The sequence below is a fragment of the Ammospiza caudacuta genome, chromosome 14 (assembly GCF_027887145.1).
Source record: "Ammospiza caudacuta isolate bAmmCau1 chromosome 14, bAmmCau1.pri, whole genome shotgun sequence".
In the NCBI taxonomy this organism is placed as follows: Eukaryota; Metazoa; Chordata; class Aves; order Passeriformes; family Passerellidae; genus Ammospiza; species Ammospiza caudacuta.
In genome coordinates this window covers 8277303-8302231 of record NC_080606.1, presented here as the reverse complement: position 1 = coordinate 8302231, position 24929 = coordinate 8277303, and the positions used below count along the sequence as shown (strand labels likewise).

General features: G+C 47.2%; 1 protein-coding gene across 2 annotated transcripts; it reads left to right on the top strand.

Moving 5' to 3' along the window:
- Positions 1 to 24929, top strand: RNF128 (ring finger protein 128). Of its 2 annotated transcripts, none has more exons than XM_058814206.1 (7): positions 1 to 556; positions 13573 to 13820; positions 17765 to 17836; positions 18414 to 18496; positions 21060 to 21156; positions 21953 to 22130; positions 23540 to 24929. In XM_058814206.1, exons 1-7 carry the CDS (start codon positions 1 to 3, stop codon positions 23674 to 23676), a joined length of 1371 nt encoding a protein of 456 aa, XP_058670189.1. In that variant the 3' UTR covers positions 23677 to 24929. The 2 variants fall into 2 exon arrangements, with proteins under 2 accessions (XP_058670189.1, XP_058670190.1); XM_058814207.1 differs by lacking the exon at positions 1 to 556 and adding an exon at positions 3392 to 3830.

Below are 24929 nucleotides of genomic sequence, written 5' to 3'. Positions count from 1 at the left end.
ATGGGCGGGCGTGTCCCGGGGCTCACCTGGCACTGCCCAGCTCACCTGGCTGGTGTCGGGTTCCGCTGGGACTCGGCTGCGTTCCGTGATCACCAACAGCGGAAAATACCTCTGCACATCTCCGTCTCCTGCTGCTGGGAAGAAGAAATGGAGCAAGTCAAGAAGTTCTGGTTTCTCTTTCTCCTGGTGGATTTTTTAATTTCATTCCACGCTACAGAGGCAATTTCTGTGCTGGCCTCTCTCAGTTTATTCTATTTCAACAGCACCAGCAACAGGACTTTGTTTGAGCGCTGTGAATGTGGCCTCTATGGCTTTAATTCTCCTTACATCGGTGCTCAGGGGGTGGTGGGCATTCCAATGCCTGATGCTGATCCTTATGCCTGCGACAGAAACACTGCCTTTACTGTCATGGAAGCACCGTGGATAGCCCTGATTGAAAGAGGCAATTGCAGTTTTGCTGAAAAAATTCAGGTGGCGACCAGAAGGGGGGCAGCAGCGGCCGTGATCTACAACTCACGGGGCAGAGGCAACAACACCCTCCTGATGGCACACCAAGGTGAGTGAAGGGCTGCAGGCACCCGGGCATTTCTTTCCTGAAGCTGGGGTCAGGGCAGCACAGCCAGGCTCTGAGGAACCGGGGTGTTTGGGGGTGATTGCTGTTCTGATCAAGAGATTCAGTTAGAAAAGTAACATGTTATGCAATTTGATCTTGACTTCAGTGCTTAGTCAGCAAGACCCTGCTGCTACGTTCTGATTGGTACAGGGCAGGCAAAGGGCTGAGTGTCTGAAGTGAGTCCTGGTTTTTACTTTGTGTTTGTTTTGAAGGCACCAGTGTGTTTTTTGAGGTGAGAGGACACAAATGAACCTGCAGGTGTTTGCAGCATAGGTATGTGCTTTGCAGATTGTGCAGATTGCAAGATAGATCTTGTATTTTTTTTTTTTCCTAATTCTGAGAGCAAGGAAGTTCTCAGTGTGAGTTATGTGGCTTCAAATAGGTACAACCGGCATGCGGGTTTTAAAACATACCAGCTCTGCTGGGACTCCCAGGCACCTGCCCCACTCCTCACTGGCCAGGCTGGGATGCACAGGGACTGCTGCCCCTTGCAGCTGGCTTCCCTGCCAAGCCAAGCAGGGCTGGCTGAGCTTCTCCTCAGTCACCACCCTTCCTTCCATCACCAGTCCTTGTCAGGGCTGCTCTCAATGCATTCTTCACATTTCTTCATTTGTGCTTTTTAATCATATGATGTACTGTAATGCATGCATGTGTAAGAGACTGTGACTCAGCCTTATGCTCAAAATCCCCAGATCTATAGGAAATTTTGTATTCTGAGAAGGTTCCAACCTTTGGCTTTGGCTCAGTTTTTTCTGAGTGAAAATGCTAGAGCTAAACATCCTTAAAGTTTTGTAGGCATTTGAGTTTGAGCAGTTTGGCTGCTGTTGAGTGCATAAAGCTTGGTTGTGTTTTCACAGGTGTGTTAAGTTTTTCTCTGCCCCTACATGGAACAGGTTTCAAAACAAAAGCACGTTTCTCTGATTGCTTATGGATTTACTTCTCATTATAGCTGGAGCTATTGCTGTTGAAATAAGTTGTCTACTTAGATGTGGAAGGGAAAAATGAAGGTTTGTTTAGGTTAGGACAAAAGTGGTCACTTAGTAAGCAATATTGATCTTGAGCAAATTGCTTAATCTCCTCTGCATTGCTTGCTCTGCATACTGCTATTGCAGAAGCAAACCCAAACCAATGTCCTTGGGCTACTGACCTGCCAAAAGCTGTAGCTGCTGTGCTGGCAGGGCAGGTGCTGGTGGAGGGGTTGGTTTTGAAGCACCTGTGGCTGGCAGGGGGAGTGGGCTGGTTCTGAAGCCCCTGTCCCAGGGAGGATTCAAACCTGAGCTGGGTTAGGCTGTGTAAGGCTCAGTGTGCTGCTCTGAGCACAGGGGAGGGAAAGGCAATGGGCACCACAGACAGATGACACATTGCTGGTTATCAGTCACACAGGCTCAGAATCAGCCCAAAGCCTGGGGTAAAAACTGACTGGTGCTGACTCGGATGAGAAAGGGGTGAACTTTGTTTTGTTGGTGCTTGCATAGGCAGCAGCTGATCCTGGGCCATGTAATCACTGCCCAGGAATATTCCTTTCTCAGTGATGGGCTCTCACGCAGAGCTCCAGCCTGTGCATAGTGCTGAGGCTGTTTGGGATGTGTTTGAAAAGCTCCTGGGGCTGGGAGTGATTCCCGCAGAGCAGCTGACAGGAGGCAAGGCCTCTCAGTCAAAAGGGTGGCTCTCTGGAGAAGAAGAACTTGAAATGTTCTTTCTCATGTTATTTTCCTTTGTTAATTCCCTGGCAGGGCTCTACAGCATTTCACACTCGTGGTTGCAATGACTCTGCCAGCACTGATTGCACTGCCTGGTGCAGGACACCCATGCAAAAGTGTGTAAGTGCTGGAGCAAAGGTGCATGCAAAGTGGCTGCCCCAAAAATAACAGCAGGGCGCTGGAGAAACAGGACTTTCTGTTGTGAGTTCCATAGATGAAATAATGATGCAAACACAACTAATATATAACTAGAAAACGGGGTTGCTGGTTGAAGTGGCAGATTTGTAGCATCTGTCAAATTATTGGGACAGCAGTGGCCAGTCCAGTGAGGGAGCAGTGCTACCCAGTATTTTGTAAGATAACATCAGTCAGGACAGAGTGTTCGGCAAACATGAATTCAGCTATTGGAGGCCGGCTGGCTCACGGCTGAGCACCTTGTGCTGGCGCTGCTGTGTCTCGGGCCGCTCTGGAGTGTCAGGATCAGGAGATGGCATCTCCCGGAGTCCCCTGCCCGCCCCATGCTCTGTCCACTGCGGGCACTGGGGCGGGCCGGGGAACGGGGCCGCTGTGCCGGGTTGTGATGGAGGAGGTGAGCCACCCTCCTTGGGGCACCCGGGGATCACCCATCCCCTGAGGGTGGTGTCAGGAGGAGCCGTCACTTCTGAGGTGGCCCGGGCGGGTGACCCTCCGCATGCCCTCGGGAGAAACGCGGGTTGGTGGCGCGCTGCGCCCGGGAGAGCGCAGCGAGGGGGATGCCCGGAGGCGCCCCCCGCAGCTCCGCAGCGCCCCGGGCCCGCACTCCCCGGGCAGCGGTGGGGCCCGTTCCCGGCGGGGTTCCCGCGGCGGCGGGCGGTGCGGTGGTGCCGTGAGGTGTGCCGTGCGGTGCGATGGTGCCGTGCGGTGCCATGTGCGGTGCGGTGGTGCCGTGAGGCGTGCGGTGATGCGCCGGTGCGGTGGTACGGCGGTGCTCGGTGCCGCGCGGTGCCGGGGGCGTGCCGCGGCGGGGGCGGCCCCGCTCCTCCCCCGGCAGCCGCGGCGCGGCTTTAGGCGGCGGGCGGCCGGGCCGGGCCGTGCTGGGATGCCGTCGGGGGCCGCGCTGCTGGCGCTGGCCGCGTTGCTTTGCGCCGTCCCGCCGCCCGGTCCCCGCGGGGCGGCGGCGGCAGCGGCGTGGACCGCCTGGCTGAACGTGTCGTGGGAGAACGGCGTGGACCGCAACCGGAGCGGCTGGGAGGCGGGCGAGAGCGGCCTGTACGGGCTGGACTCGCCGCTGCAGCCGGCCGAGGGGCTGCTGGTGCTGCCCGACAGCCCCGACGCCTTCAATGCCTGCAGCGCGCTCACCAACTTCAGCGGGGCCCCCCCGGCCGGCGGCTCCCCGCGCTGGCTCGCCCTCATCGAGCGCGGCGGCGGCTGCTCCTTCGCCGACAAGATCCGCCGGGCCGCCGAGCGCGGCGCCGCCGCCGCCGTCATCTACAACTACCGCGGCACCGGCAACGAGGTGCTGCCCATGTCCCACCACGGTGAGCGCCGGGGGGCGGCGGGGGGCTCGCAGATAGAGGGGTCCCCGCGCTGGGAGCGGCCCCGTCCCTCCTTCCCTCCTTCGGGGGCTGCGGGAGCGGGGCCCGGCCCGGCCGCACATCCGCGGCTCCTCGGTGGCAGCCGGGAATGTCTCTGCCTCCCCGCGCCACTGGAGTTTCTGCCCGGACTCGCCAGTGCTGTTTCAGGCGCTGATGTTGTTTTTTCTCTGATTAATGAGTAACCGTGTCCGAAATCTGGGGCTGAGGACGAGTGGGCTCTGGCCGGGCCGAGCCCTGGGTTTCTGGCCCGAGCCTGTAGAGGTGATGGATGCGGAGGCTTTTAATGCCTGTCGAGACTGTGCAGTTGATTTGGGCTGTAAAGTGGGCTGGGTTTCCGTGCTCAGGTGCTGTTTCTCCCTGTGCCCTGCACACTAACCAGCTCAGGCATAAGTGAAGTACGAGACTCTTCTGTAGGTAACTTTTCAGCAGCAAAGTGCCTCTTCTAATGCAAGCGGCTGAAGGTCTTTAAAGGTTGTTTTCCAGTTTGAGCAGACTGATAACAGAGCTCCTCTTCTCTTGCTATAGAAAGTCTCCTACTTAGTGGAAGGTTTTTTGTGACCTGCCCATCTTTTAAATGAAGAATGAGATTTGGCTGTGTTTTAGGCTAATGATACCTGAAAAACAGACCTAGGCTGAAAGCTGTGCAAATGCCTTCTGGTGCCCTGTGTGTGACAGGATGAGTGCTTTGGTAGCTCTGTCCAGCTGTTGGACAGACACGCACCCTTGTGGGTGTGTTGAAGTTCTGTCAAGTGACACTGCTTTGGGAAGCCTCATTTTCTGGACAGAAATGGAATAATGAAAATGAATACTGCATCTTAAAGCTCTGAGTGGTTTGAAAAATAATTATATCCCTGCAGCAAACCTCTTTGAAGGTTTGGAGAGGATTTCTGTTAGCAGTGGAGGCAAGTGTTCTGGTGAGACAAGGAAACAGTAGCTGCCTCTGGAGGTTTGCTGTCTTAATGAGCTTGCAATCTTAAAGAGCTGTAGGACTGTTGTTACTCTGCTTTAAGAATTCAAAACATACAGTCTGGATTGGCTCTGGCCTTTCTGAGGCAAGGCTTTCTTATGTAATCAAATCATCAGCTGACAAATGCTATTGAGATCTGACTATTGCTGGGCGAGTTCCTCCTGCTGAACTGACAGAGCGTCCCTGCGCTGAGCCCTGTTCTGTGTGCCTGCCTAATCCTGCAGCTCTTGGAGGAGCTCCCTTGGCACTGCTGGCCTGGCTGGGTCACTGCTGAACCTGTTCTTGAGGGGAAGGACTGTGTGCTCCTGCTCCTCCTCCATCCTGGCTGCTGGGACACCCACAGCATCCTAACCTTGCTGGGAGCTGCCTCTCGACATCAGCCAGGGGCTCCTGTCAGGGTTTGCTCCAAGAGGAGCTCCCTCCTTTCCTGTGCTGTCCTTAAGCTTTTGCTGAGGCATTTATGTCAGAGTGGTTCTAACTGTCCTGATTATCCTGCATGATGGCATGGAGACTCGAGGGCATGTTGAAACTTCCCAGCTGAGCTGCAGACAAATAGGACAGGGACTCCTTGGAGAAGACAGCTTCTGTCAAACCACTGATTTAATCTGCCTGACTCCTCCTTGCCATGTCGTAGCACAATTGTTAAGCTAAGCCTGGGCTAAACTTGTTGCTGCTGTTGCTTTTACTGCCTGTCTTTGTTTTAGTCCCTCACTTTCTTTCCTGTTCCGCCCTCCCTTTTGTTATTCTCTGGACGTGAGTTCTTTTTCCATCCTTGTGTCTGTCTGCACGTCCCTGCTCCTGGCTCTTCCCACAGCAATGCTCTTCCTCCTGCTCACAGGGCTTTGGTGACAGCTGTGCCTGTGCCAGCCCTGCCTCTGCCCCTGCTGGGGGCTCTCTGGTCAAACTGGACAAACACTGCAGGCTGTGAACACGGCATGGCCAGGCTGGAGCTGGCTGCAAGTCATCAGCCTCATTGGGTTTGCCAGTGCAGGGTATCCCCTGTGCAATGCTGATGAGCTCCAGCACTGCCCCTCAGACCCAGGAGGCAGGAGCTGGTCACAGTGCCCTTTGCTGGGCTGTGCTTTGGGATGGCTCCCCTCTCCTGCCCTCCTTGTGGCATTGGCTGCTCTGACTCTCCTGGGCCAGGGGGAAGGTGGCCGTGCCCATTAAAGAATGGGCTTTTTGCAACCACACCTCCCACCACGTCTGCAGTGGCTGTGGCTGTGCTGCTGGTGACTTTGCAGTCTGGGTTTCCTACTTGGCTGCATTTCTGCTCTGGCTGGGGCCATATGCCATCAAGAGAAACCAGGCAAGGCCAGATGCTTCCTCCAAGCTGAGGCAGTGGGAAGTAGCAGGAGATGGCTTTGCTCGAGTGGGAGGAATTAAACCAGCAGCCCCTGGTGCTCTCCTGTAACCTGTGGGGCATGGAGCTGTCAGCTGCCTGGCAGAGAAGGAAGATCTCTCTGGGTGGGCTCTGTATGGCACAATACACTTTCATTTAAAGAACTTTGGTAGCAACAAAACCACAGTTATTAACAGAATCTTATCTAAAAGTGTAGTATGCCTTTTTCTGGGGCCTTCAGACTTGGCTTTTGAAGCAACTTTCTTGTTTAAAGACTTAAATGGGCCTGTATTTGCAGCAGTGTTTGTCCTAGTCATCCTGCTTCCAGAGACTTTGTTTCTTATAATCATCATGTTTAGTCTGATGAATTCTTCATTGCATCAGTGCTGCATATAACCTTTTGGTGTGCCAACTTAAAAAAAAAAAAATAAACAACAAAAGCTACCCAAATAAAGCAAACCACTCTGGCAATTAAAACAACAGAATGCAGTGAATAGCCAAATCAGATATGATCAAATCCTGCCTAATCATCTCTAACAGGCAGAATGTGAAGAATTTAATGGAGTCCAAAGTAAAATTTACTTTGTGGTTTATGAGCACAAACCCATATCAATTAGCAAACTTGCGTTTTTAACTGTGCACATTTTAAGATGGTACCGCTCTGTGTCAGGCTGAGCAGGGTTTCAAAGTACAGTGCTGTGTGCTCATAATTGCACCTCTCTGTAATCTCTATTGACCTTCTGGAAAAGACATTTGATTGGAGAAAACCAGCAGCATGTGGGGAAAAAAGTGCAAGAGTTGGTTTGTGTTAAAGGTAGACCTTGCCTTAAGGTAGAACCAGGCTGTTGGGTGGTTTGGCTTGAGGGCATGGTGGGAAGCATTCTTTGCTGTTCAGTATTTCCTTGCAGCTGGTGAAGGAGGATTCTTTGCAGGTCAGAAAGCAACTGTGGTAATTTTCTTTGCTTTCTGTCCTATGGTGTAACTCTAGACTGGAGAAGCACATCACCTGATCTGCAGAGGCCTTGTTCTGGGGGAACACAACTGAATGGTTCTGCCTCGAGCAGTACAGTGTGAATCAGGCTAACAAGGTCTGGTTCAAGTGTAAACATGCATCAGTGGGTGAAAGGGGAAGGAAAGGTTAAATATGCAGCACTGCTACTTAACTTATTCTGCAGGAGTTTCACTGAGGTGAAGCCTTACCTCCATATGCTTGGAGAAAACAGGGTGTGGCAGGAGAGTCTAGCTGTGCTCCACTGCTTTTTGTGAGCTATGATCTTGAGAAACAAGCTAAAACTTTGCCAAGGTGTTGAAAGGCTGATGGGAGCTGTAGAACTGTTAAAGATTGAGTCAGAATTGAAATCCCAAGGCAGGCTGTGCTGAGACTTTGTAAGCCTTGAGTAAACAAATAGTACACCTCTTGCAGTGAGAGAAGATTTGTGCTGAGAACATCTGAGGAGAGGAATGAGGATGGAGGATCTAATTAATGGCACTTCCTCTCTCATGTTCCTTGGCTGTGGCCAGATGAGCCTCTGCACATCATTAAGCCTTTCCTTCAGTTCCTTTTTGAGAAGGACATTGCATGCATCTGCTGTGCCTGGATGGCATTTGCAGTCTGTGGTGTCTGGAGTTTGTAGTTCTTTGCTTCTGAGAAGGGCTTTTTGATGTGAATGTGCTGAGCTTTGTCTTTCTGCACTCAAACTCAGTTTGGTTCTCCTGGCTGCCTGGTTTAGAATAAATTGATGTCACAGCTGCAGTGGCATTCAGATAAGCAATTGTAGCACGTGGGTCTGACCCTGCTCCCCCAGCCAGGGGATGGTGGGGTGTGACAGTGGCTGGGGCTGCCCCCAGCACAGCAGTGGGGAGCAAACAGCAGGAGCATTGAGAAACTGGATGAGACAAACTGGTGCTATTGACAGCTTCTGATCCCTGCTCTTGCTCTTTATGGTATAATTTAGGTACCTCTGTGCCATGGAAAACTGTAGGGTAGGCATCATCCCTTAGGTGGCCTGGAATAGGTCTGTGAAGTGCCCTTGCACTTTGGGTTTACTGGGCTGCTGAAATGTGAAGGGATGAATTAAAATCCTCAGTGACAGCTGTGGTGGCAGAGGCTTCATTGTGAGGGACATAGTGTTGCTAAAACAATGACAGCGCTTGTTTGCCACCAGCCTTGAGTGTGCTGGGGAGCACACAGCAGTCAGCTCAGCACAGCTCCCCTCTGTGTCCACTGTGACCTGTCATCTCTCCACAGACAGATGCTTTCTGGCTGAGACTGTGCCCTTTACATCATTTTGCCTTTAGCTTTCTCAAGCTCACTTCTTCCCAGTGAACACTGAGCTGCCACCAGCATGTGGGGAGCCAGGGATATTAGTGGTGAGCTCATTCTCATTCAGAGAGGGTGAGCAATGTATTTACTAAACCAAAACTGCTGAAAACTGTTGAGTAAACTCACCAAAGAATTTTCATTAGGAATTTTGCTTGCTGTTTCTCCAGGAGGTTTTAGATGCTGTTTGCTAGATTGAAAGGTGGAACTGACCAAACAGCATGTGAAGAGAGCTGTCCTACAAGATCTCATTCATTTCTGTGCCCTTGAAAAGTGTTACTGTCCTGGCTGCTGTTTTAGAGCATGATTTACTGTTGTAAATATTCTAAGATTTAGGGGATGGGAGCATTTGTGTAAGACTTTAAGGCTCCAAAGGGGTGGGGGGAGAAAAAAAAGGTTGGTAGCTGTTGGATTCATTTGACAAATAATACCACTATTTAAAGTGAATAGAGTGCAGGTTGGCTTCCACCTCCAGTATTCCACTGTGGTGCCATTCAGGGAGGCCTGGACAGGCTGGAGAGGTGGGCAGAGAGGAACTAATGAAGTTTAGCAGCTGTCTGCCCCTGGGGAGGAATACCCCCATACAGGCTGGGGCTGATCTGCTGCAAAGCAGCTCTGTGAAAAAGCCCCACCTACCCTGGTGGACTCCTGTCCATGACCAGCAGTGTGTCCTTGTGGCCAACAAGGCCAATGGGATCCTGGGTGCATTGGGAAGAGGTGAGGAAGGTGCCCTGCCCCTGTGCTTGGCCCTGGTGAGGCCTCATGTGGGGTTCTGTGTGCAGTTCTGGGCTCCTGGGTTCAGACATGGAGCACCTGCAGTGAGTCCAGAGAAGGCCTGTGAAGATGATGAGGGACTGGAGCATCTGTCATACAACCAGAGGTTGAGTGAGCTGGGCCTGGTTAGGCTGGAGGTGAGAAGACTGAGAGGGGACCTCATGAGGGCACACAAATGTGTTAAGGGTGGGTGTCAGGAGGATGGGACCAGGCCCTTCAGTGGTGTCCAGAGCAGGACAAGGGACAGTGGGCACAAACTGAAACACAGAAAGCTCCATCTGAATAGGAGGAGAAACTTCTTTAGTGTGAAGGTGGCTGAGCACTGGAACAGACTGCCCAGAGAGGTTGTGGAGTGTCCCTCATGGAGATATTCCAAACCTGTCTGGATGTGACCCTGTGCAGCCTGCTCTGGGTGACCCTGCTTTGGCAGGACACAGAACTAGATGATCTCCAGAGGTACCTCCCCACCCCAGCCATTCCGTGATTTTGTGTGAATGCTTGCCCCTGTATGTGCAAAGGCTTCTGTGTTTAGGAGGAAGAGATCAGACACAGTGCCATATTCCAAGTAAAGCAAGCTGAAAGTAGATTTAATTAAGCTTAGGTAATAGTTGTGAGGGGAAAGGCAGTCCAGTCAAGCAGTTCAGATCATAGGGGGCTGTAGCTTTAAATGACTGCAAAATAACCTGAATGTAAATTATTCTTTTATCTTGGTGCCAGGTAATGTTTGTGCAGAACATGCAAAGCAGGGGAAGAAGGAACAAGCCTACAGTGTCAGCTTATCCAGGCTTATATTGCTTTCTCCTGAACTATGAGTTCAATCCCCTTCCCCTCCTGCAAAGGGGAGAGCTTATCACAGGGCAATAAAGGTGTTTCCTCTGCCAGTGTCTGGGATGGAGGATGACTGTGGGCATGGGCACATTCCTGATGGGATTTTGCCTTGTTCCTGTGGATGACAGCAGTCAGCACTTTAGTTTTACCCACACTGTAGCATGGATGGGAGCAGAGCTGGCCTGCAGGGTCTGGTTTCAGTGTCTGAGGCCAGGGAGAGCCCTCGTGTCCCAGAGTGGGGAGTGCTGCTGACACTTGGTGGCTTGGTGCAGTGCTGGCCTGTCATCTGAGGTGAGTTATGTAAGGCTGGCAATGCCAGCTCAGCCTGTGTACACTGCTAGTTTATTTTTCCTCCTACAGTGACAGATAGCAGTGAGCTTGTACCAGCCTGCTTGATAACCACCAGAAATCCCGTTCCTTACTATTCAAGTGCAGTGAGATAAGCAGTGTTCAAGACACAGTATTTTTGTTTTTTCTGAACATGCAAGATAGGCTATCAGATACTCCTCTTACATGCCTGAGGAGCCAGGTGTGCCAAACTGGTACGAAATGGTTGCAGTGTAAACTGACAGTGCCTTTCATGTTAAAGAACAGGAGATAGCTTGAGCTCCTAATGCCTTTTCTGCTGATGGAGGGGTTGGAGGGGTGCCAGGGGAATATCTCTAGCTCCTTTGGCATAAGGCACAACTGTTACTGCTCTGTGCTGCAAGGACCATATCTTGCAGATAAAAACAATGATCCAGGCACCAAGGCTGGAGTTTTATTTGATCTCCTGAAAGAACCTTCAGATAGTATTTCTGCTCTGGTGCTGTGGTTAAGGAGAACCTGTTCATTCTTTGATAATTCAAACTCCAAAGTCTGCACTTCCCTTATTTTTTTTCTTTTTTTTTTTTTTTTTTTTAAATATACGAAACATTGAAAATCAAAAGTAATTTCTGCCATTCTCCTTTTTCTGAGTGGGTGGGGTAAGTGGTTGCCAGCTGGGCTGTTGAAATGGATTGGTGATCCCACCAGCAGCAAGGATGGGGTGGGGGTATTCCCAAATGGAGTGCTGGGAGCACTGGGGTGAGCTGTGGTGGTCCTGGGGAGAAACAGTGTGGCCATAGCAAAGGCTCTGTTTGCACAGGGTGCTCTCTGGACAGAGTGCAGGAATACTGGTAAAACTGTGGGCACCTAATTTCAGTCTGATTAAAGATGAGGCAGAACTTCAGACTCTGAGAAAGCTGGGGGGAAAAACATGATGGGATCCAAAATGCTGGAGGCTGCATTTGGCATGCTGGCTTCTTCATTGTTCTTGTTTTAACAGCTGGCAATAGAATACATACTTTTGGTTACATCTTGCATTGCCACCCCTCTAATACCTTGTTCCTGCCTGAGGCCAGGCCCAAGCCTGGTCCCAAGGCCACCATAACATGTTTCAGTTCCTGTCATAATGGCACCCAAGCAGCAGCTCAGGCTGTATTGGGTAGGGGTGATCCTCTTGCTTTTGTTACAGAAGCACAGAAGTTGTCACAAACATGTGCTGAGGGAAGTGGCCGCTCACTGCTGCCCTTGTGCCAGTGTCAGGGCCAGCAGCTGGCCGCTCACATGTGTTCATCTAAAGCAGAGCTGAAATTGCAGCTTGGAATCTCTGGGGTTGAGAAGAGTCAGTGAGGACTGAAACTGTCATCTGATAACGTCCTTGTGAACTATGCACTCTGAAACTTAAATGGAATGTGTTTGTTTCTTTAAGGGTAAAACTTTTTCACAGAGGATGGCTTAGTAGCTGGAATGGTTTTGCAGGCTGATGGTGACATTTCGTTAATAGGAATTGCTACTCTGTGTCTTGTGTTGTGCATGTGTGGTTACAAGATAGATTTATTGTGAGATGTGCAGAAATACAGTGGAATAGGTTTTTTTTTTTTGCCTTTTTTTGACAGGCTCTTTATTTTCTCATTGTTGCAGCCTGTTCTTCCACACTTTCTTCCACACTTATGAAAAAGCAAGTTTCAGATTTTGACTTTGCTTGCTGCTAACACCTGCCTCCAGCTCATTTTATATGTGATCTATAAGCCCTAGTTCATCCTTAAGAGTGGCTGCAGTCTGGTAGACTTATTTTTTTCTCTTCTCTGTGTGATGCTGTTGTCCTTATGAGGAGCTTTCTGAATAAAATATGAGTTTTGTCCCACTGAGGAAAGTTGCTTGCTGTGTTGGATCACAAGCATTGTGTGAACAAGCTGGAAAACTAATAAACACTTCTCCAAGGACAGCCTTTGTGGTTTAACACCAATCCTAGGGTTTTTTGGTAGCTGAAAATTGAATAACTTTCAGCAGAGGGAAATAACTTGAGTAACTCAGCAGAGGGAAAACAATTGGTCTTCCCATTAAAGAGTGTTTGGCCAGGGGGTTAGCTAAAAATAGCACTTTGTATTATAATAAGTCTTTATTCTTCCCCATGCAATGTCTATTATGAATGTTTTGCAGGTGATGATTTAATGCAGTGAGACTCCTGATTAGCTGGTCTCAAATCTGCTTTTCTTGTACTTAGTTTTGGGAGAGCAGTGATAATTTACTCATCTCCCTTTTTTTTTCCCCTCTTAAGAGCCTCTCTGTTATATTGGGACTTTCTAATGCTTCTGCAAATGGTATCAAGTGTCCTCAAGCCCTTGCATGTCACTGAGAGGAAACCAGTTTGCTCTGGTCTGTGCTTGACTGGAGTTGCTTGAAATTTCTTCCTACCATAAACACCTTGGCTCCTTTGACTTGCTGTGGTGTTCAATTAAGCCAATAAAACCTGTTGTTAAAATCAGGATGGCATTTGGTATCTTGCCCCCAACTGTTTAAAAGTGGAGCACATCTCCCTTCATATTTGCTTCCCTCTGATTCTCAGTAGAAACTCATAAAAACACTTAGACTTCACAGTGTAATTTCCCTCAGTAATTTCTCTATTGCTGCTGAAAATAGAGAAGTGAAGGGTGATCTATGTCTTTGATTGCTCAGTGTCTGGGGAAGTACTCAAAAGTACTGTCAAATTTAGAGAAGAGGTGCTAAGAAGCAGCAGGAGGGAGTTGGATCCATTACAGGAAGCAATCCCTACACAGATATCACAATCCTCAGTGACCTTACTCTGCAGAGGATTTATTTTTAACTTCATGCAGTTCAAAGGCATGTTAAAATGTAAATCACCAAAGTGTTGTGTCTAAAATAGGACAGTCTGTATCCTATATAGGAGTGAGGAATGCTGTGGAGAGGAATGAATCCTAAACATGGTTCACTTATGCTCACAGGTAATGGCATGCACTTTCAGCTGGACAAACACACAGTGGTGACACTTGTTCCATTGGTTCATATTGAATCTATAAATACTATTTAGAAGCTTCCCACAGCCATTTCTTTAGCACTTGTAGCAGGACATCTAAGACAATGCCCCTTTTCCAACAGCTGGGAACTGAGCATGGCTTCCCCTTCTCTGCAGGTGCTGAGAAGATTGTGGCAATCATGATTGGCAACCTGAAGGGCATGGAGATCCTGCGGCGGATCCAGAGCGGCCTGAGGGTCTCCATGGTCATCGAAGTGGGCAAAAAGCGCAGCCTGTCCATGAACATCTTCACCATCCTCTTCATCTCTGTGTCCTTCTTTGTGGTGGCAGCAGCAACTGTGGGCTGCTATGTCTCTTACTCTGCCCGGAGGCTCATCATGGCCAGGGCCCAGTCCAGGGAGCAGGTGAGTTTGTGCTGCTGTTTCTTTATACCCCCACCCCTCCATGGTGTGGATCTTGAGGTTTGTAAGTTTTGGTTAAGTACCAAAATTACTGAATTTGTGTGATCTTTAAAATGCTAAGAGATGCATCTTTGCTCAGCTTAAAACTTTCCTAAAGAGCAGCCAAGAGTAAATTGCATGGAGAAAAGTTTGTGCTCAGCTAACTGTGTTTCCTACAAATACTCCCTGAACTGCAGTGTAGCCCTAATGCTGATGTAGTGGGGGCTGTGAGAGAGCTAAACTGCCTTTAGCTGACCCTCATCCTTCCCACACAGCACTGCCTATGTGCTTGCCATAACAGGAGACACAACTGCAAGTGTGTCTACAAAATGGGGCATGACTTTAGCTACAGGTTGGGAGGCTGCTGCTTGTTGAAAGCTGCTTTCTGACTGAAAGCTTTCTGAGAATTACAGTGGCAGACTCAGGGTTGGAAATATTGGGAGTTGTCATCTGCCTGTGAGATGTAGCATTGCCATTCCTGGATGAAGTGTGGAGTTGTCTCTAAGCTGATGCTGTTCTCTTGCTGACATTTGTGGACAGAGATGCAGTCTCCTGCCGATGAATCCCCTCCTTCAATACCCTGCCATCTATCCTAGTCTCACAGCTCTGTTTAACAATGCTAAACAAATCTGAGCAGGAAGATCTGGGTGCCCTATGCACTGTTCATTAAATCACATGTAAATGTTTCCTCCTTTGAAGGTACTTAAGAGTGCAGTTGTGAGCTATAAGGCTTTCAAGAAACTGCAGATGTTATTAATGCCTCAGTGGTAGCTGGGTCTGGCAAAATCCAGTCTGCTTGGCTAGCAGTCTTGGGTTCCATGTGCACAAGCAGCTTGCTGCAGATTGAAAAAATAGCATTGATAAATGACATGCCAGTTCCAGATGATTTCAGCAGAACTGAAATCAAGGAGCCCCAAGAAGTGCTTTGTGGAGTATAAGAGTACAAGAAACCTTCTCTACTGTCAGGGTGTAAAAATATACTGTTCTGTCAAAGTGAAACTCAAAGACAATCCAGAATTGTTTTCAATTGTGTTTATACCCTGACTTCTCAGACTGCCTTCACAGTGATTAGGTAAGGAAAGAACAACAGGAAAATGCCTGTTAGTTCAGGTGAACTAGAAAAAGGTGATGCTTCCATGTGCCCTATTAGCTGCTGACTGGATTTTAGTGTAGATCAGAGTTTGAGAGTTCTAAGTGCTTTGGCTCCAGGAATACTGAATATTAGTCAAACAACCTCCTGGCTTGTGTGGTACATCTTGGTGGCTTTCCTGTCACCATGCAGCCCTGTGCTTGGACCTGAGTGAATATTGAGAAAAGCCAGTCATGTCAGCTTCTGATCCAAGTGAAAAGAGAAGTTTGGTAGTACATCTGTCCTAACCCAACAGTTAAACCAGAGCAATTCTTTCCTCTTGAGCAAGCTACACTGTGCAACCTGCTGGTTCCTTCTTGAATGCCTCTTTCCTTCTGGGCCTGAAATTCCAGTCTCCCCCTCTGCAGTTTCTTCCTGCATTGGGAGGTCAGTAGCAGGAAGGTGGAGAATTGAGGCAAATGTGGTAGGTGGCTTTCTACCTTTCTAGTCAGTGGAGTACTGACAAATTCAGTTCTCAATATAGTAACATTTCTTAATAGAGCAAAATGACCCATGATGTTATCTGTGGCCTGGTTTCTAATTTCAGCTCAAGTCTTTGCTTCCTTTGATTTCATAAAGATTAGATGTTGCAGCTGAGAAATTACCTAGTTAATGGCTTTGGAGGAGGCAAATTGCTCAACTTTCCAACAATTCAAAACTGCTTCAATGGCAATAGCCGCCTGTGGGGTAGAACTTCCTTAGTTGACAGGAGAAAAGCAGGAGTTCCCAACCTCCTCAGAGCTGCCTGGTCTGCAGTGCCATGGCCATGCTCCCAGGCTGCCAGGAAGGCACCCTTGTGCAGAAAGGGCTGGAGGTGAAATTGGCAGCTTGAACAAGGAAGACTTAGGACTGAGTGACTCCAAACCTAATTTTCCCATTTGGATACCTCACTACTTCTACCTGCCAGAGCCTGTTAGGAGTTGGGACCTGACCTGTTTTGTAATATCGTGATTCTATTTCCTCAACTTAGCTTTTTTTTTCTAGCTTTTTCTGTGTTGGGGATTTTATAGTTTTAATATAATTCATGTTTCACATTCTCTTGAAAAACCTGGCTTCACAAAATGCTTTGACATTCCAAGCTCAAATATCCTGGTAGACTATTCCACATAAAGCTTCTTCTGCAACCTTTCTCCATCCCCTGGAGGGGTGTTCTGCTGTGTTCTTGCCAAAATCAATGTTAAAGGTGACTTTGTCATTGATGCATTTAATGAGGAGCAATTAAACTGGTGCCCATGCAAAACTTAAAATATTGTTTCAAGTAAATTATTAACAGTGCAGCCAGTTGGGTCCTGTCTAATATGCTTGGCCTGACATAGATGTGTAGATGAGATATTGTCTGAGGGAGTACATTCCTAGAAAGTTTCATTTTCAGTTAATAACAAGTGGCGGTGACAGTGCTGGCCATGTATGAGAAGTGCTTGCATTGCTGCATTCCTGCTCAGTTGATGTTTCCACGTTTGCTGCTCAGACTTTTGGGGCCCTCAGCAAGCAGCAATATGTGGCTGCTGCTCCTGTGGCTTCAGCCTCAAACCTTGACAAGGGCAACATCATTTCAAAGTTAACTATAAGTGACATACAGAAACATATATTGATGCCTTCAGCAGAACTTCACAAGCTTGCAGGAAAACCTCAGTAGTTCTTGTTTAAACAAATGTGCATGTCTGCATCCCTCACCTTTGGATTGTATGTGTCTCTTCCTTGATAGTTGTTAGTAGCTGCTAGCTATTAAACTCCTAAAACCAATACTAATACAAAAGTAGCTCATTTTGTGCTAGGATATTTGACAGGTTCCCAGGGGGATGTATAAATCAACTTGTTTGCTATTAACTGCACAAGGAATCTTGTGCAGACTTGAATGGCCAGTCCTTGCAAGATTGTTTGGTGTCAGCCAAAGCCCTTGTCCCACTTGTCCTTCTGTACTTGTGCCACCAGTACTGCACTTGGAAAAGTGCATGGCAAAGTTTCCTGTAACAGCTAAAATGCCCAAGGAGATGGAATGCTGGAAAGGCAGCAGTGTGGGGCTCCTGCATGGAGCAGTGGAATTGGAAAGAGGCTTTTTGGTTAACTGCAAAACTCGAGTCGTGTCTGTCCCTGAGGTTAGTGCTGTGCTGGGGATGGCACTGCCAGAGCTGCTGAGGTGCACCAGGCAGGGAGAGGACAGTCCCATTCTTGGAGTCAGGAACGCCAACCTGTGACCCTTACACAGAGCTCTGGGCTAACTCCAGGTGCTGCAGTGACAGCTGGGCAGCAGCAGTTGCCAGGCAAGCTGTAAAGCAGTGGGAGCAGAGGAGCAGTTCAGGGTGTATGGTGCTGAGTGGGCTGATTGGCAAAGAATCTTTCACCTTTCCTCAGAATGATTGTGGCAGGAAGGTGTCCTAAGGTGAGCATAACATAAACAATTGATTGTTGAACTCCATGTTTAGTTGTCTATTCCAAGTCAGTTTGAAAGCTTCAGTTTGTTTTGGCTGGGTCTAAGTGATCAAGGTATTATCTTGCATCTTCTCAAACTAAAAAACACTTATAATTCCTGTGCTTTGTCACAAAGGTTAGCTACAACCAAGAAGACATAAATGTGTGTCTGGTGTGTCATCCAGTCAGGAACTGCATCAGTATGTCCCAAAACTCCATTTCATGTTGACTTCAAACAGTATGGTCATGCTTACTTGGCTTATTGTGATAACATCTGGGTTTTTAAACTGCTTGCAGTGGGCACCTGGGTAAGTATTAGTAAATGAACAGTGGGATGGCAGTGTCTGACCAGGACTGCTTTGTGTCACAGCGGCGGCTGAGGGCCAGGGCCAAGAAGGCCATTGAGCAGATGCAGCTGCGCACCCTGAAGGAAGGGGACAAGGTAGGACTGACCCTGTGACCCCCCTGCATTCAGCACAGCCTGGCATGAAACCTGGGCAGCTCCCTAGCACTGGAGCAGGAGGCAGAGGCCTCTCTGAGCCTGTAAGTCTTGGTGCCAGACACAGTTCCTCCTTCAGACCAGGTCCTTTTCCAGGCCTCAAAACTTCTATTCAATATAAATCAGGTTTTTTTGTTAGCTGCTTGCTTGTAGTCTTGCTAATGTGAGAGGACCTAATTTGCTGGCATGAAGGCTTAAACATAAACTAGAATCTAATCAGCTTCCCTAGCTCTTCTTGTAACTAAAACTGGAGGCAGCAGTTTCTAAACCTCTACACTGCTGCCTCCAGTAATCCAATAACAGTTTCAGCTGGAATTCTAAACCATGGGTTTAAGCTTTCAGTGCTTCTTTTGAAGTGTCAGCTTGACTCTGAGTAATCCACGAAGTGTGTTTATGTAAGATTGTATTTGGGAGCATCGTGGATGACTCTAGCTAGCCCCCTTCATAAAGTAAATCTGACTGGAGTTCAGAGGAAGCTTTCAAAGTGTGTTAAAGCTGTAACTTCATTTCACTGTTTTAGGAAACTGGTCCAGATGGAGATTCCTGTGTCGTGTGCTTTGAGCAGTACAAGCCAAATGATGTGATGCGTGTTCTGACTTGCAAGTAAGTTGTCTTCCAGGCTGGCCCTTTATCCAAAATTCTGCCATGTTTGTTAACAAGCTTTCCTCAAGTTGTTGTACAGTGAGAATTCTTGAATATCTATCAAAACAATGTTTTGAACAACAGAAACAGTGTGAATACACAATTGCAGTGTGCCCCCATGGTCTATGTTCATCACTTCTCCTGTGAGTGGAGTGACACACATAACTTGGCAGGCCACAGTGTCCCTCAGTGAGATGCCAGGACTATTTAAGGATTTCTTCCTTTGCTGGTGTATCAGAATGTTACCACTAACTTGCAGGTAATTGGCAAAATGTTGCCTGTTTCTTGTCCCTTACATTACTGTTTACTAGAGGGTTGCGTTTCTGCTAAATTTGTTAAAACATGCTGGCTTTTGTAGTTTAGAAGAAAGCATTTCTATTCTTGTGTGCATCCTCTGAAACAGAGACACAAATAGAGCTATAGCAGTTTATTTCTCTACAGTTCTCTCCTGTTGTACCTCACTGCTGTGCTGCTGTGGAAGCCCAGTAGTGAAGCACTAAGGCTTTAATGTGATTGCTCCTAAGGTGAGCAATGAAGCTGCCCCAGGACTTAAGGAAACTTGTTCTGTGGGATTTCCCTCTGTGCCTGCTGGCTGGGACTGCTCTGGCCAAGCCTCTAAAATCAGAGGGCTGCCACATGAAATTGCTGGAATTGTGCAAAGGAAGAGGTGTCATGACCCTCAGGGAGGGTTACAGAAAGTACTTGAAAACATTTTGATGGAAATTTTGTAAGAAATGAAGTTATGAAGAATAGAAAAATGGGTAGCTGCTGTTGTGTGCTGAGCAGTGCTGTCAAACACTGGCAAATCTCAGCTGCAGTTACCTGTGCACCAGGTTACAGCTTTGCAAAGGCTTTCTCTGCTCACAAGCTGTAGGTAACCTCTAAGCTGTTTTGGTAATACAAAGTTGGTCTGCTAAGGTGTTATCAACCAACTCCCTTGATGTAATGCTTAGTACTTTAAAAAAACCCCAAAACTGAATAACCTTTCAGGTGTGTATGTTAATGATTATCCAGTTGTCTTGTCATGTTTATGCTCATAGGTAATTTTGTTTAGTAACGGACTAAGTGCCTTGAGTACAGAAACTTGTAGACAGGCTCCAGACACTTTGCCTGATAGGAGACCTGACTTCTCATTATTTCCCTATAAACCCTTCTAATCTTGGCATGAACCTGCAAACAATGCATGACTTATTTGGGTAAGAGTGGAGTAACATCTTTTGATTGTGTTCTTTGTACACAAATTTGCTGCATTTCCTCTTGAGACTGCTTTTACATACATTTGTGATGTTTCCTTCCTCTGTGGCCCAAATGCAGCTCTCAGAGGCATGCTAGCTTAAAATTACTTATGGACTTGATAATCTTCACGAGTGGTGATATCTGCCAGTATCAACCATATTAAATTTTCCCTCATGTGAGAGATAAACTAATATTTACTGCAAGAACATGCTTGATTTTTGTGGTTGACCTCAACACTGAGACCCTACTTGCTGGAAGCATTTAACTGTATCTGTGAAAGAACCAATCAAAGGAATGTTCCTATGAATCACATTGATGGTATCTGAGTCCCTGGGGTGTGGGTATTTGCCAAGGGCATTCTTGCCCAGAGAGTCAAACTGAAGGCATTTGTAGTTGCAGAGGTACACAAGTCCAGTATTAAGTTCAAGGACTTAAAATAGTCAGGCATTAGGAAAGTTTCAGGTTTTATACCAAAAATGACGTGGGTGCAGCTGGAAGGAAGTGCCAGTGGTGTGAGCTGAATTGGAGGATCCTTGGATCCTGCTGGAGTGTGGCTGCTGAGCACTGGATCTTTGCACTTACCTCATAATAGGGTTGATTAATACTGAGCAGTGATTGTTTGCCTTGCTGTTTCTATTCAGGCTGAGTGATCAGGCAGATCATAGGATTTCAAGTCATCCTCCTAAATCTGTGGCCTAATTTAAACCCATTGTGGAATTGAGTGTCTTAATAGAAGCACACATTTGCATCTGTGATGGCTGAGCTATATTTACCTTCTTGAGTGTACAGCCTGCCAAATATCCACTTGGAATACACAGTGGTTGCACAGACACAGTAAATAGGTGGAAGGACAGTTTATCTTCAGGACATAACTCTGTGAGATGATTTGCCTATGTAATTGCAACAGAAACAAATGCAATTTTGTCTACATCTGTACCACAGAAGTTAACTTTAAAGCTAAGGCTGAGATGTCCGTAGCTGTATCATTTAAATTATCAGCTGGAAATGTATTGTACACAGTTTTGGAAAAACAGCTTTAGACTATTGAGGTGTAGCAAAAATGTTAATGCTGAATTATAGGAAGCTGTATTGGGGTACTAATAAGCACAAACCAGCTACAGGTTGAAAGATCAACTATCCATAACTTTCAGCTGAAACTTGTGGCAAAATAAGGTCATCCATTCTAGAAGGAATAAATCCTTGGTGTTACAAAAGGGTCCTTCATAGCTGGCACATGAGCAATCTTCCTAGAATGAAACCTAACCTGTTGGCTGCCTTCTTCTCCCAGCCATGTCTTCCACAAGACCTGCATTGACCCCTGGCTTCTGGAGCACGGGACGTGTCCTCTGTGCAAATGTGACATCCTCAAAGTGCTGGGTGTTGAGGTAAGCCAGCAGCCTGCCATGGTGGCAGCTGCCAGTTGCAGTGTTACACTGCGGTTGTGTCACTCCTTCAGCTTTTTCATGCTGTCTCTAGAGGGGCACAGGCGTGCCATGTCTGTGGCCAGATGCTGTAGGAGTAATTGTGGTGTCCCTTTTAGGGAAGCCTGCAGCTGACCTGGTGAGTTGGTGTCACCTAAAGGCTTGGGCAGAATGTCAGCCAGAGCTGACTCATGCCTGATGGGAAAATTGCTGTTAACTCTTGTGCTCACAGCTAAGGGTGTTTCTCAAATCTCCAGGCAGGCTTTGACAACTCATACTGTCCCTGAAACCAGCTTCTCTTAGTTGCTCAGTACCCAGAACCCGTGAAAAGTGAATGTATTAGCAGGTATGACATTTCTGGAACTGCATTACTTCCTAGGATACATCAGGAGTTTGATTTGCTCTGTAATTGCTCATTGTTGCAAGTGCCAGAGGAAGATGCTGTTGCCAGTGCCTGATGCTGCCTGGACCAGTTAAACTGTGAGCCAGCATTTATCTGGAGGGGCAGATATCTGCACTGAGAGTGGAAGGAAGCCTTTTGCTGATACTGGGTAAAAATGCAGAAGCTGTGTCTGAGCTTCCCACTCAATCAGCAGTAACTGGATTTCCCCTCTGATTACAGCAGGGCTTTTATTCCATTTCACATTTTTCTCTCTGTGTAAAAGTGCTCTGGACTCAGTCCTTGCAGGCATTGTTCTCCCAGAAAGATGCACCCTCCTGTCAAGTAGTTATTTGACCATTTTCTCTTTTTTTCACATAGATGGATGTAGAACCACGCTCTGAGCCTGTGCAAGCCTCAGGATCCAGTGGCCAAAGACCTCTATCCACTGTCACGGTAGTTAATGAAGAGGACAACCTTAGTGAAACAGCATCATCTGGATATGATTCTGTACAGGGACCAGATGAATCTGCTCAGGAGGCACAGGCACCATCAGAAAGTATGTCTGCTCTTTCATCTGCCTTGCTACATCATTTGCACTTGGCTGCTTAGGCTGTGAGTTAGGGGGAGTTGCCTTCATAGCATCTCACAGGGCTTGAATACTTTGTTTTTCAGGGTTATCTTAGTCTTCCCTTTTGTTTTAGCCCTTAGCTCTGATACTTGGTCTTTGTTTTCAAATGAAACACAACTTTAATGTGAATTAAAAGCCAAAGTCTATGGAAGAATAGTTCAAAGTCAGAGGCTTACTATGTCAAGAGCAAAGAGATTTTTCCAAAGATGTTCCTTGTCCCTTTGTCTCTTAGAGATTTCATTTGGATGAGTGAGTGTTGCTTTGCTACTAGATCTGTCTGTTTTAAGTAGTTACTTACAAAAAACTTGTGGGGAGTCACTCTTGCTCTAGCTTAGATGGTGCAAGATAGAGAAGACAGATACTTCAATTGAATTTCAGATTTGCCAAGGCTGAGTCATCCTTGGCTACAGAGAGTGTTAATTTGTGAAGAATATCAGATTTTCCAAATACTTTACCTTTTTGAACAAGATCAAACAAATTGGAAATGTCTTTTTAGTGCTCAGCTTTACACACACACACACACACACACACACACACACACACACACACACACACATGTACTCAGTGTTGTTCTTGGCTTTAAAAATTAAAAGGTTGCAGGTAAACAAAGGAAAGTAACCATCCCCTGAATTGTGGCATGGCCTTAGGAAGGGGATGCTCCATTTCCCATGGGAAGCCTAGCTGGTGGGAAAATTTGGGATTTGCTGCCTGTCTCCTGCAGGACGTGTTGCTACAGCAATGGTGTGTGTTTGGGAGTGCCCTGTTGAAGCACCCAGTAGGGAAGAGGACACTTCCTTTGACCTAAACATCAGAAGGTGAAATTGCATCCCTCTAAACAACTCAGGGCATGCTGGGCCATTACATGACATGGGTCATTCTCACCTGAAATGGGAAGGACACACAGGGACATCAGCCAGACAAGGTTAGTCTACAGGGAGAAGGCCTTCTCCAAGTCAGCACAGGTTCCCCTCAGTTTATCCTGAGCCTGGTCTCTAGGAGTTGTTTTTGGTGCCTGCCTTCAGCAGCCTGAAGATACAAGAGCAGCTAATATCCTCCTAGTTGGATTCTGTGGCTTATGCACACAATTTCAGCTTGCTCAGCACTACTGAGCTGAGCAGGCTTCTCCAGAAAGGACAGGCAGTGGCAAGAATGGGCTCCCAAACTAACAAAGGATAGCAGGAGAGAGGTGGTTGGAGCATGGCCTTGGATTTCCATCGCTGCAGGAAAATGCAGTTTTTTGAGCTTGTGCAAATCAAGTTTGTGTGGTTTGCTTTAGGATGGTAACACTTGGCTGGGGCACTTTTTAACCTGTCTTGGCTTGGTTTTCTTCTGGACAGGTGACAACACACATCCTGTGAGTGAAGAACCCCAGCCCTCCACTGTGACTGTCCTTTCACGTGGTGACAACCCAGGTTTTGAGGGAGATGAAACACAAGTTTCTGAAAGCAGAGTTGCTCATGAAGCCACGTCCTAAGAACATGCCCAGCCACGTGGTGCAAGCCTTCTGCAAGGAGCTGCCTACTGCCATTCCATATAAACCAAAAGTTGCAAGACTGCTGCAGAAAATACTGCATTGGCAATGTTTAGATAAATAGACCTGTCCAAATTGTAATTGTATGGTTTGCCTTTCTTAAAACTGTATTTCCCACAGGAGTCTTAACACTCTCCAGATAAAGCTGTCTTAAACATAAAGAAAACCAGCAGATTTTAACTAAAACAAAAATTCCATCTTCAGCAAAGCTTCTCTACCGTGTTTAAGTGAGAAGATTTTTTACATTTCCTAGTTGTCTCCACTGGGAATTGTTTTGAGTTGGGTTTTTTGTTGTTTGTTATTTTCATTCAAGTGGATTTTCATTGTCAACAAATTTATTTTGATTGTTCTGATACTTATTTATGAGACAGTTTTGTTTAAAGCAACATGGTATTTAATGTTTCAGTGCACTATTTTGATAGGAGAAAGTGCAAACTAATGCTTGTCAAACTGGATTTTGTCCACAGTGTCTTTGGTTCTCTAGTAACCGACTGATTCTCTACCTCTCAACTCCAGCCTGCCAACCACACATTCCTAAAGGGGAAGAAAAGGGAGCTGAAAGCTGACAGGCCAAATCTCACTTACTGTAAAGGGAACAACTGCAGGAACTTTTCAAACCTCGTTAGTTTGTCAGTCTGAAAGATCCTCAAGTGATTTGAGGAGCTGTGACCATCTCTAGCACCAGCAATGTGGCAGAGTCCTGGCTTTGTGGGAGTCTGGGATGACTTCAGGAAAGACTCAGCTGAAGATGAGAAGATAGTTCTTATGAAAGGATCTGCTGTGTTTTGCTCAGAAATGATCCAGTCTCTGAAAAATGCTGACTGTTGCTGTACATTGTCTTGCTCAAGTGCACAAGCTGCAGGGAGAGCTGATGTCCTGTGAGTGCAACAGAGAGCTGGAGAAGCTGTCTGTCCTCTGTGGAGTTGAGATGGGGTCAAGTAGGAACACTGGGTGCCTCAATACAACTGACTTGGCTTGTCCAGGGAAGGACATCTTCTAAATGCACTTTATTTTTTTACCTCTGCATCTTTGACTAGTTTCTATTGTTTAGTAGGATTTTGTCTTAGAGCCTCTGATAAATAACTTAAGAATCTGGGGGGGGAAAGCAATGCATTTTCTTAGCTATAGTACAAATGAAATGGTTGTAAATATTTCATAATTTGTATTGAATTTGAATATGAAAATGTAAATGTAAA